At 47.2% G+C, this 12,892-nt stretch overlaps 1 protein-coding gene and 1 long non-coding RNA gene across 3 annotated transcripts in view; one reads left to right on the top strand and one right to left on the bottom strand.

The window, feature by feature from the left end:
* Window positions 1–8,827, bottom strand: part of LOC136106322 (vascular endothelial growth factor receptor kdr-like) — a 130,504-nt gene extending 121,677 nt beyond the window's left edge. For both annotated transcript variants that reach the window (XM_065846616.2, XM_065846617.2), the window contains exon 1: window positions 7,982–8,827. In XM_065846616.2, the coding sequence (XP_065702688.1) occupies window positions 7,982–8,045 (64 nt within the window). In that variant the 5' untranslated portion in view covers window positions 8,046–8,827. The remainder of the gene's footprint in view (window positions 1–7,981) is intronic.
* The window catches only part of LOC139828835 (uncharacterized), a 65,736-nt gene that overhangs the window by 13,248 nt on the left and 39,596 nt on the right, over window positions 1–12,892 (top strand). The gene's annotated exons all lie outside the window — the stretch shown is intronic.

Raw genomic sequence — 12,892 nt, 5'->3', positions numbered from 1 at the left:
TAGCAGCTTCACAGTAACAACTGGGCCTTACTTTCCCAGAGACCCATGGTATCATTATATTTGGAAAAGTCATCTCTCAGTGGGATGATGAGCTGTGAGAAACACACAGCTCCTTCAGAGCGAGATGGGCCAACTGCATGGAGATCCCAGCCAGCGGAGGCTCTGCCCAAGGGAATCCCTGCCCATTGCATGCTCTGCTCCGTTCATCCTGACACAGGATTCCAGGGATTAATTACTCTCTCTGGTAATTCCTACTGGGCCAAACCCCATTCTCTCCCCTTAGCTGTTACTCTATTCTTACTCGTAGAAAATTTGCCAAGACTGAAGTGAATTTTGTTAAGCAGGAGAGCCTCCAGGAGCTTAGCAGAATGGGATCTTTAAAGCCAAAATAAATGTGAAGTGGGAGCATACGGTGATTCAGGAATAGCAGTCGGGGTTGTGCTGCCTCACACAACCGGATGCTGGTGCAGGTCGGTGCAGGGGCTTTCATTCATCGTAGGAAAGTAAGCAGGTTATTTAGCTTTCACACAGTGAATTTTCACATCCAAAACAAATGGGGATTTTCCAGCAAGATCAGTAAAATCTCTACCTTTATAAAGCATGCAGTGAGAGAGCAGTTTTCAATCAGTTCTTTTCTCACTCAGATTCTACCACAAAATGTATAAACAACCATAATAAAATGAATGTTCTCAGTCACACAAAGGAAAATTCAAAGACAGGCTATTGTCTTCAGCTTTAAACCTGTGTAACTGAGAGGAAGGTTTGTCCCTAGTGCATGAACATGAAATGAAAATAATCCAGACATCATCCCTTTGTAGAGAAAAAAATGTGGCAGGCCAAAAGGTGAGCTGATTCTCTCTGCTTCACACCATGTAATAGCTTAAATTGTGTTTAAAAGGTTCTGGGGGTGACATCATTGTTTACACTCCCTTGAATCATCCTTTAATTGTAACAGTACAAAACCCTTTTAACTAGCCAAACTTGCTGTTTAGCTCCGTCCTGCTGTGTCATGCAAGAGCTGATAAAACTTCCTTGCCTCTTATACATCCAGAAGATTGAGAAAAGCATTTCTCCCCGCATCTGGGTACTGCATTATTATCTCTTCTGATATTCCGCAAGGGTTAAGGAGCAAAGTAATACTTGTGCTTTTAAGTGCTCGTGAAGTCCTTTCCCTTCTCTTTGCAAATGAGCAATGGCAGTACTAATTCAGGAGCGAAGGGGAGGTGGGATGTGTACCTACCGACCCAGTGCTGCACAACACCACCTGTGGGATTTATTTTTCTGCGAGGAAAGACAGAGACCTTGAGGTTTGCAACTGATAATCTGCAGTGTTTTACTTCCCTCCTTTCAAACACAGTCGCATGCACCTTCCTGTTGAGGGCTCTGGGCAATCTCTTCCAGCAGCCATTTCCTGCATGGAGGCGTATTGTAATTAGGATTGCCCACAAGAAGGGTTTCCAAATGCTGCTGTGTGGGCATGTGTTACGGCCCCTCTGGGAGCCGGCAGAGGCAGCTGGAAGAACATGTGAAGAAGCGAAGGGGAAAAACATGTTTTATAACTCCTGGAGGACACGCTGTAGTAGGCATCTGCACATAAAGGTCTGAAACACCAACCCCGTGCAACCCAGCCCAAAAGACAGGGACGTCCAGGCTCAGAGTCAGCTTTCAGGGGTGATTCCTATGGCTACGAAGGGCCAAAGCAAGCCCTTCTCAGTAACTCTGAGGGAACTGAGGATGAAAACTGGGATTCTGTGAGGCCCCGTGCTCACATCACACGCTGCAGGCTTCTAGAGGTAAAATTGCTTAACTCCTACGTTATTGCATTCAGCACCGATTTCAGTTCATGGGACTTGAGTTAACCGCAGACAGGATGAATGTCTTTCAGAATAGCTGTTTCTGTGTATGTATGTGAAGTATCCCTATGAGCAGCCCCAACTGACTCACAGCTATAGAGGAACAAGCCAAGTAGCCCCAGGGTGGTTGGTGCTTTTCCTGCCAACTGACCTTGGTGCATCTGTAAGGAAGAATTTAAGGTGTCCAACTTCTGAGCTGCGGACTCTAAGGAAGCAAACATTTTGGCTGAGGTGTTTGAGATTCATGAAGGTTTTGTAAAAAATGGAACAGGTAATGACTAGGTCAAGCTTCCTTGACCCTCAAATCAAGAACAATCCCAGCAGGGCTGCAAACTCCCCTCTCTGCTTCCTTGGCAATCATGTTCCCACAGTTCAGAAAAACACAGGAAGATCTAAGGAAACCTATGTGGAAATGCAGAAGACAAAGGCAAGTGATCTGAAAATAGAAGGCTGGTCCCTATATTTCCTTTACATTCTGGGCCTGAATTTAGTTTTTGGCTGAATTTTGAAATCTCGGGGACCATATGCTTTTGCCATTCCCCACAGAGCACAAAGGAAAACTGTCTTGTTCAGCCTTTCATCATTCGAAGGGTTAGACAAGGTTCTTTCCTTCGTCAAGGGCTCCTCAGTGCTAAAAGCTTTACTGCTTAGAGCCACACCAAAAGCCCTGAACGCTGGTGACACACACACCCCGCACTGGCTGTGACTCCATCTGCACTTCTAGATATTCGGGGGGAAGGCTTGCGAAAACTGCTTTTTGTAAAGCTCGGTACAGCAGGAAGACTTGGTGCATCTGCTTGCAGAAAGCAAGAGGTTCAGCTGCAGGTCTCAGGCAAGCCCACTTGGGCTTGCCAAAATCTCTGCAACAGGCACAGTTTTAAAGGCAAAAGTCATTTTGGTAGAGGGAGGAGAGACTGTGCAGACTCCCGTTATGGAAAGGCTGAGAAATTCCTCTTGGCTTCTTCTAATGTAAAAATTCAAGGAATCCCAAGCCCTGAGGGGAGCTTAGGAGACATCCAGGAAAGGGGGGGAGAGCAGGAGAGGGATGTAGGATGTAGTGGGGACAAGAAGTATGTGCCGTAAAGCCAGACTAATCCAAGGACTTGGAGGTGAGGGTATTGGACTGCCTTATAAGCAGCCCGCAGACTTACTCACTATCTATCATAAAAGAGTTCTCAGACCTACTCACTACCCATCAGAGTGCACAGTTTTATTGCACTGTTCCTAAAAGCCTAATACACAAGTTAACAACATCTGCATAGGGCAGCAGCTCAGCTGCCCTTAGTGTGTGAATTCACTGCTTACATTTCCAAACATTCCCGCATTCACTGCTTCCATTTTGAAAAAGCGCAGAGCTGAGGCAGTCCCTCGGTACACGGGGTGTAACGCCGCAGCGACTGCAGGAGCTGCGAGCCCTGTCTCAGCTACGGCAACGTCACACCACATCCAGCTCTGTGAAGTGGGAACTGGGCTTGACCCGAGAGATTCTTGCCTGGTTTGTATTCTGATTATTGGTGAATGCAGGAGGTATGGTCAGCTTGTAAAAGCGGTTGCAAGATTTGTTTAGTTCAGTTCCCAATTTATGTTAATTCCTGGTTTCGGGCGAGATGGGGTTCCCCACACGAGTGTGTTCAGCACTTGGGCAGTGAGAATTTGCACAAAATGGGCGGTTTTGCTCATCATGGCCTGGTGAGATCAGACTCCCTGCCTCCTCTGAACCTTCTTCCTTCCCTGTTTGAGGAAGTGGCTCATGGACCGGTGTCCAAGGTCACACCTCTTGTTCGGAAAACCTTGCTTCACCTGATGTGTTCTCATCCTGCCTTCCTTCTGATGATTGGAAGCTCTCTGCTGCTGAAGCTCCACTCCCTGGGGCAAGCTTCAAGCATGCGCTTATATTTGAATGCCATTTCCAGATAATAACCTTGGCTGGTAGACTTTGGCAGTTTCTCCTGTTTTCTCTGTGGCCTTAAGAACAATTAAAGAAGTGCCTAACTTGGTGAGGAGATGCGTTCTCTATTACACACATTTTGTGCCAGCTTACTTAGGCAGCCAGGCTTTTTTTCGGTCATTGTGAGTACAGTCAGATGCTCTGCCTGAAGATGAGGACTTGGGAGCCTTCTGAAAGAAGACACTAGGGACAAATCTGTTTTGTTCCTAGCTGTTGTTTAGATATTCCAAACATCTTTTAATTACTTCCACTCGTAATTCCCATTCTAGCGGCATCAGGCGGGTTTAGAGGAGAAAGGAAAGGTAGAGCAAGGCTGATCAGAGGAAATACCAAAGTAAGCATGTAGGGCTAAGCTTCAGTGTCCTCCTCATACTGACTTTGAAAGTCAAACGCTGCCTGTTGGAAATTTCCCGTGTAGTTTTAAACAATGCAGGTTGCTGTTGCTCCCCCCGAAACTGTTTTGCAGTGTAAACTGAAAGCAGCTTCTTTGTTCATCCTCCCCTTCGCTGATGCTCAGCTGACCCTTGCTGCATATACTTTGCAAATGTCTTTGGAAAGAAAAGATGAGTTTAATCTCTGAATGTATATGGCATAGGGCAGATTTCCACCCTCCTTCAAACTGCGCTGGCAACTGGGGAGACAAACTTACAAAAACCACAGATCACCTCCCACTGACTGTGTGTAAGAAATCTCCTGTGGTGGCTGGAAACCTTTTGCCCTTGTGCATAAACCTACCAGCAACAAAAATATTATATATTATATATTCCACCCAACTTGGCATATTACTTCACACTGAAGCACATTGCTTTGTACAAATACTTCAATATAATAAGAACAATTCGGAGAATGTATGAAAGGACAGAGAGAACTCAAATGTACTTCGTTACTTTTATTTAGATTGATACGTGTTAGCAGACCAATGGGGAAATGTGTGCAGGTAAGGGGTTTTTTAATTTCTTAAAGAAAATATTGTAAATGTTTATAACAGAAACCTTCAATAAACAACCTGGTTTGTATTCTCAGTATTCTTTTGGGTACAATGCTGGTTCAGAGAATATTCAGGAATACTTCACGTTTTTTTTCCCTTGCCTTAAATAGCTAAATTCACGTGAAGAGATTTCCAGTTGGTTTCAGGCAGAAGGCTCATATATCACAATCTTAAAAAAAAATCTTCTCTGCTTTTTATAACATTTTCCCACAGTAAAGCAAACGTTTAGGAACAACACTAATTAAGAGACACATTTTTGGTTTACTCGAACTGATGAACAGCCCATACTGTCAGCTCTCCAACCCTCGGCTTTCCAGCACTGGAGGAAAGAAGAACCATCCCTGAACGGCTCTGACCTTGAGCAGCGCAGCACGGAGCCCACGGCATCGGAGCTGGCAAACCCAGGGGAATCTGAGCTCCTCAGGCTTTTGACTTAGCTACTGATACGTGACAGATTTGAAATGTATATGTTAGCAAGCTAAATAGCCCGTCCTCATATATGCTATTTGTAGAAGAGGTTGCAAAATGAAACAACACCACCAAAAATTTTGAATTTCAAACTGGCTTTAATTTGAAAACCATCAGGAAAGACCCAATTTTTATTCTTGAATCTTGTTAGTTTTCTGGTGTTAAATCGCTGAAATTATGGAGTTTATTCCAATAACTGAAAAATTATTTGCATTGCTCATATATTAAAAATGTTTGGATGATAACGTCAGGGGGCAAAAGACGCTAAATTTTTCGTGCAGGATATAAGGTGTTGCTAGTGTCAAAAATTCTTAGCAGATTGCTTTTTTAAAGGGATTTTTTTTTAACCAACCCATCTCATACCTACAACATGTGCCAGCTGTTGGTATCTGCACAGTAATTGCTACATCAAAAATTTCAAGCAGAAAGACCCTAAGTAGTTGAACATAAGCTGTATAATAAGGAAAAGAAAGTGGAAATTTAATGATACTTGTAGAAGTGTCTCAGGAAATTTAAAGATGCGATATTTTGCAGCTGTGTTTTATAATAAGGCGGAAGATTATTGCGATGATGTTTGCACGGTCTCTTCCCCCTTCTAAACACCCCCAAGGACTGAAAGCACCAAGCATGTTGGGCAGCGTGCAGGAGATGAGGATATGGTGGTTGCAATCAGCTACTGATACAGAAGGAGAGGGCACTCAGGCTCCTCTGTTACAGTTTGGTATGAGCTGAGAGACTTCTCCTTCACTTGGACACCTGGGCAGTCCTGAGTGGGAAGGGATCCCTCAGCTGGGCGGCCTCACTGCCCTCAACCAGCACCCTGGGTGCTCAGTGTCTTTCACAGTTGAAAAACCTCCTGTCTGCATTGCAGATGAAATTGTTTGGATGCGAATCAGAGTCAGCCTCTTCAGCGCAACTCCGCCTAATTTTGACCACCGAGATCCCAGAGAAGGTTATGTACAGCCTGCAGAATAGATCTGTGCCTCTTCTGCCTTGGGAGGTCAAACAAAGTTTCATTGAATTCATTGCTGGAGGTGAACTTTGAGGGAAAAGTGGCTGAGGAGTTAATACCTCAATAACATCAGTGCTATCTGGAATCCTCCAACCACCTCGCCCTGTTTCAGTTTGGCTTCTAGTCTAATTAGGGCACACAGAGACTCTGCCAACGTGTTATCTTTTCCTAATGATGGACAAAGGGCTGACATCCCTAATGCTGCTTCCAAATCCATCATCAGGCTTTGCCTACAGGGACGGTTACTGATGTGCCTGCCTTCCTTTCTTGGCCATAGGATGTGGGCATTGCCGTCTCTGTGCCTGGCACTGATTGGAAAGTGAATCTGGGTCAAAATCCAAAGTTATTAGGACCAAAATTATTAAGGAAGTAACTTGGTAAGTAAGAAACCAAGTCAGCCCTAAAATGTGGGTATAGCATCTCTAGCCAGGCTTTTCACCCACCTGCTGAGTAACAATTGCACTGTGTCCCACTGCATCCTGGAGGCTCAGGAACCCTTGTGGCAAGACACACTTTCTCCCTTCTGCCAAATGCTCATTACTATCTCTCTCTGATCCGTGAAAGTCTATGACGATTTATGCCTTTGTGAAAATCACTCTGGATTTCTGGTAATATGCCTTCTATGGGCAACTTTTCCAGCCTATTCAGACTTTAAAACTAACATAGCATGCAGCTGGCCGCTCGTGCACGTGTCGGCCAGCTGGAGCACATTATGGGAATTCTCGGAGGGCTGCACGAGCTTCCGATGCTGCGCCAGGTGCGGCTCAAGGTGCGGGCGCTGCTGTCGGTGTGCTGTGGGTTGTGGGTTGCGGATTGCGTTCCTGGGGGTGCGCTTGGGCACTGCCGCCCCGCGTCGCCAGGGCTGCTGTGCTGGGGAGGCTCCTTTTTACCTATAGGCTTTGCTGCTTCAGTTTTTTGGGGGAAAAGCTGGGTAAGGCCTTTGGAATGCAATCTTAGGCTTAGCTATTTATTCTGTAGGTAACTGTGGGGAAGGGACTGTAGGGGATATGTGAAATTCACCGGGGCTAGTGCTTGCCAATCAGTTCCTTTCTGCAGAAGGAATACATTAAATCCCTGAATGATCACAGAAAAATCAAGGACAGTGATGCTTCACAGTGTTTCCAGAAGCTATCCTCTGGATGTTACACTATGATAATATACTATAGAAGTTTTGTACTGTGAAATATGTTCACTATCCAAGAAAAAAAATCATTACTGTCACAGAGAATTCCCCAGTAAGTAACAGAATATCTCCCTTACAAGAATTTGCAGTGTCATGAGTGAATGGCATGGTAATCCAGCAAAATCCTTATGCTTAATAAAATAATGAAAAGTCACAGGGCAGATGGAAAAACCCTTCTATATCTCATTCACCTGCCCCTTGGCTTTTCAGATACCGGTGGGTTGCACCCCACGGGGCCGCTCGGGCCGGCAGAGGATGGTGCGGAGAGGCGCGGAGGTTCCGAAGGGCTCCCCGGGGCTCCCCGCGTCCCAGCGCCGGCCCCAGCGGCCCCGCAGCGCCCCCGGGGCAGCCCCGGGCAGGGGCGACCGGGCCTTGCCCCGTGCGTCCCCGCCGGCCCGGGCGCCACCTAGCGGCCCGCCCGAGGCGCCACCTCGCCTGAGGTACCGCGGGGAGCGGCAGCGCCGGCAGCGCCGGGCCCGCGTTCACCCGCCCGGTCGGGAGGAGAAACCCGCGTGTGAACGGGGCTTACCGTGCATCAGGAGCAGCGCCTGAAGGGCGTAGATGGCCAGCGCGGCGCTCGGCCTGGGGACCATCGCCGGTGCCCGCCGTGTCCCGTGTCAGGCGCGGGGAGAGGTCCGCAAACCGCGACAAAGTTTTCTTTCCAGCCACAAGTTTCTGAAAGCCTGCGGGCTGGAGCGGGAAGGGAGGGGAAGGACGAGGCGTGCAGGAGTTCCCACTTGTTGATTCCAGTTAAATTGTTCTTTCCATTCACCGCTTCATCCTTGGGCTGCAGATTTTGTTTTGCTTTCTTCTCGAGGTGAAAGCTTTAGGTTTTTTTTCACCCCTTTTCACAATAACTTTATTCCTCGTTTCCCCCTGCTTTTCTAATTCATGGGGTGCCTGGGGGGGCGCATGAGAGGAGAAGGCTCCTCAGCCCGGCTGCGTGGTGCAAAGTAACTCAAGGGGTTAAAAAGCAAAGCAAAGCAAAGCACCAGAAAACTTCGGCAAAAAGTTTCCTCCAGTCAGTGAGTCGCTGCTCTGAGCAGTTCCTTTCCCTGCAGTTTGGGATGAGGTGGCTGAACTGAAAAGCCTCCTCTTAGATGGAATTTATCCAGGGAGGTGCAGGTGCTGCGGAGATCGGGAGGAAGAACGAATGTCTCCCCTTGGGCGAGTTTGGCGAGGCAGGACGAGAAGGAGGGTCCGGGTCGCCCAGGCTGGCTACCTGCCGGGGGACACCGCGCAGCGCCCGGGGCCGGCAGCCGGCAGGCAGCGGGGCTTGGGCATGGCCAGATCCCGCCTTAGGTGTTTCTCTCTCCCTTTCCCCCCACCCCTCAGGGTTTGGTTTGCTTTCCCTGGGAAGTTTGATGCGAGTCCGAGATTCTTTATAGGGACAGGAAAAAAAAAAAAAAAGAGGAGGAAGGAGAGACGTCACCAGCCGAGGCAAGGGGACTTCACTCTCTCCCGCCCTGTCATTTCACAGAGCTCCTGGATTTCCTGTTGCTGCTGCTGCCTGAGATGGGGCAAAGAAATGAGCCGAGTTGTTCCCCGCCGCCTCCCAACATCGCCGGTCCCTGCAAAGACAGAGCTGCGTGAGCATCAGGTGGCAACAGCTTCCCCCAGTCCTGTCCCGCTTCCCCCAAAACCAGAAAGGTGGTTAGGGGGTCGGCATCTCCCTCCCGGCTCCGGGGCTCTCAGGGCTCCAGGGCACAGGAGCACAGAGGGACACCACCTGAGAAACAGGCTGTCTCGCAGGATCGCTGTCTTTGCCCCCGTTCCCCTGGTTATTTAGCAGTTTTGGGTTCTCTTTATGCCTCTCAGTGTGTCCTGCTCAATGTATGCCACCTCAGTCCTCCCTGCCCTGCTGCCTCCCTTCTTGTGGCAGCCACCCTGTGCATCCCTCGCTCTTGGGGCACAGGGAAAGTTTCTTATTTGAAGAGGATATTTCAGGCAGCTCTAATGGTGGTATTATTTCTGTAGCACAGCTGTCTCCCTGATCTGTCATGGGTTTCTCGTAGCAGCTGCTTCTGTGTCACCTGAGCATTATCTCCATGCGCTTGGGTGTAGACAGATCCACCCACACATCAAGGCTTCCAGCCTGTCCATGTGCCTTTGCTCTTGCCATGCCAGGCAGGGTTTCAGCAGGGGAGAGCACTCATGGAGCGGGGGCAGCGTGGATTTGGCAGGGAACACGCAGATACTCCCCCTTTTGCCTGGAAGAGCAGAGTCTTCTCCAGGCTCAGGGCTGCTCCTTCAGCCACAGGTGCCTCCTGGGCCAGCACAGCCTCAGCTTTAAGAGGCAGAAACTGTGCTTAGCTAGTGCCAGGCGTGCTGGGAGATGTCCCAGTGCCCATGAGACACTTCTGGAAGTGCAACTGGCACTCAGGTGATGGGGAGAGAGCTATTCCGTGCTATTGCAATGCACATACCAGTTATGTGGCTTTTAATATACACAAACCACTACACTGTACTGATAATTAGAGAGTGAGGGAAGCTCTACAGCTGCCCACACATTATTCCCAATAATGCCGCAAATGGGATTATTCCCAATAATGCCACAAATGGGACACTGGGGTTAAATGACCTATTGCAGCCTCGCAGTAAAGCACTGTCAGCCCCGTGGCTGCAGGATGGGGTTTGTTTGCATTTTTTGTTACTCTTGCTCAGTTCATCTTCAAAAGAACAGAAAGCTAGCAGGTGCATTAGACCTTATACTGTATGTATATCAAGGGGTTTAGTGCAACTGAACTGTGATCAGGGTGTTGTCAAGTTTTTCGTGCCTCTTTTTAGTATGCTTCTAAATTCTTAATGCACAAGCATGTACGCTACATTAAACTGCGCTAGAGCAAAGTGAGACATGGGACTGTGAGTTACAAATCCATATGTTATCCTGCAAGGAAAATGGACACTTCAGAAAATCAGAACTGATACTTAGTGCAGCAATGTCCCAAATTCAAACAATAAATTAAGCACGGAATAGCCTTAGGTATTTCCAGTGTTATGAACAAGAGGCATCATTTCCATGCACGGTGTTAAATCAGGAACGCTTTTCTCAACGTCACATGATGTCACCAGTTAATGCTAATTTTTATATAAATGCCCAGATCATTCTTAAGGTGACAAATGCATTTTCTATGCCTAAAACTAATTTTTAGACAGTACAACTTCCCCCATATCTGTGTTGCAGTAATGGACTTCTAAATAGTTATGGATAATAGTGAAGACCAATCTTATAGGAAGTATAAGTGAAGCATGAAAATTCTAGCTAAATTATAGAACTGTAGTTTATTTTTGATTTACAGAGAGTTATTTAAGAATTCATTACAGGTTACTGACCAGCTGCTAGAAAATCATGTTGCATTTGTGTAATGCCCTAGATAATATTCTATCTGTTGGTAAACTTAATGGACCTTTTAATTAAGATTAAATGCCTACAGTGTGTAGTTTCACAAGGAATTCGGTGTCAGAACCTGGCCAAATGGTCCTGGGAGCTATTTTTAATTCTTTATTTTCTCCCTCAAAATATACAAAATCAAAAATACAGTTGTAGGAATGGCACATTTTGTCCCTGAGCATCTTCATATGCTGGTAGCAACCTGTTCGAGCTTTTCCAAAGCATAGCAGATTGCCCTAACACAACAGCGTGTTCTGTTCATACATATGGGAAAAGCGATTTGCTAACTGGACTAGAACTCCATAATAACTTGTTTTGCTGTGACAATTATTCCACCTGAGGAACTGAAAGCTCCTTAACTAATATTAACAAATATCTTAGCCTCACAATACTCGTGGGAATTGAAGTAGGACTAGAAAAGGGCATTTCACTTCCTAATGAAACGCTTTTAGCTCTGCGGAGACACCTGGCAGCGATATCAGTGTGGCCATAGCTAAACAAAATAATAATGACAAGGAAGTGAAGATTGCTGTGTCTGGTGGAAATACTACTGAATTGGGATGGAAAGCAATAACCTGTTGAGAATTTGGCCAGGATATCAAGGCTGTGGCCTCGTGCACCATGAAGCGCTGGGACCAAGCGGTGCAGTTCTATAGGACCAAGGTCCTGCACCAGCTAGAGAATGACCATCCCTTGGAGTGTCTTCCATCCTTTGTGGCATTGCCCTGACATAGAGGATTACACTAATTATTCCCTTTTATTGGCTTGGCAGGGGACAATACCAGAGCTGGGAACTCCTTCACTTTGGTTCCTCTGTTGGAGCTCGTCGTATGTAAGTGTGTATAAAGGAAGCGCAGAAGAGGGAATGGCCATTCATCAGAGCAGGGCCTGGAATTGTGTGCTGTGTTTAGCCTCAGCCAAAGGTAAAACGTATCTAACCTAAACACAGCTGTCCGGACATTAGGTGTCTAATCGGGCTGGTTACCTAGGCTGCCCTGCTCGCTCACCGCAGAGACAGGCTTTTCCCACTCATCCCATCTGTGCAAACCTCTCTTTTACAAACCTACTTTGGCAGGTGCCTGTTTGCCTCCCTCAACAACAGCAGAAGGAAAAGTTTAGCCTATAAACCTGAATTTTAGATGGCTAATTCTGCCCTTTGTCATCAGGTGGAGGCAAAGACAGCCTTTCCTATGAGTTTAATGGAGACGGTCCTGACCAGAGGTGTGTTCTGCAAAATTGAGTTGTTCTCCAAAGCAGCTCTTGCCCTTTCAGCTGGAGAGAACTGCTATTCACAGCTGTGTGCTACACTAGTGAGCGCTGGCTTGGGCTTCCAGAGCTGGGCTTTGTCTGCAGAAAGAGAAGGAAGCAGAACCTCACAATGGACCGAAAGACATTTTTCTGTGTTAGTGATCTGTGGTAGGAGAGGAGAAGGGTAGTGACTACCTTGAAGGACAGTGAGTTGGCAGGCCCGTCAACTTTCATTGCAGTGTGCTGTACCAAGGAGTTCTCCTTTTCCTGAGAGCACCTAGAGCGTTTTTTGATGGACAGCTTTCCACGCCCTGTAAATTTAAACCCCCAAAAGAGGTGTTGGAAAGAGGCAGGAAATTACAAATGTGCCCTGCACTTTGCTGTGTTGTTCTGGGATAAAACAGTACATGTCTCATAAATTCAGTTATTATTTATTTGATGCACGGGGTGCCTTGGAGACATATGTTGACCTCCAAGACAGGCAAGGTGCTGGCTGCATATGGGTCCCTAAGCCAGTGAACAGCAGTAAAGCCATCATTTCCTAGGGTATGTAGTCCAGTCCCACCTAAGTGCCACAGATGGTAGCACTACCAGCCGTAGCTGCTTTAATCCTGAGGAGAGCTGCAAGGCCATCGCTGGGTGTGCCTCTCTCCGCAATCTGGGCAGGCTGGCTTTTACGCACACACATCCCTTGAGGATCGAAAGACAAGTGAACATTGGCAGTCTGTGAGCAAACAGGGTGGGGAACTCTTTGATGACAGTGTTTTTCATTGGGAAATGGCACGTTATCAAAAGAGAAAC

This window comes from Patagioenas fasciata, chromosome 11 (genome assembly GCF_037038585.1).
Source record: "Patagioenas fasciata isolate bPatFas1 chromosome 11, bPatFas1.hap1, whole genome shotgun sequence".
Classification (NCBI taxonomy): domain Eukaryota; kingdom Metazoa; phylum Chordata; class Aves; order Columbiformes; family Columbidae; genus Patagioenas; species Patagioenas fasciata.
The sequence above is the reverse complement of the archived record's forward strand: the minus strand, read 5'-3'. Positions and strand labels throughout refer to the sequence as shown.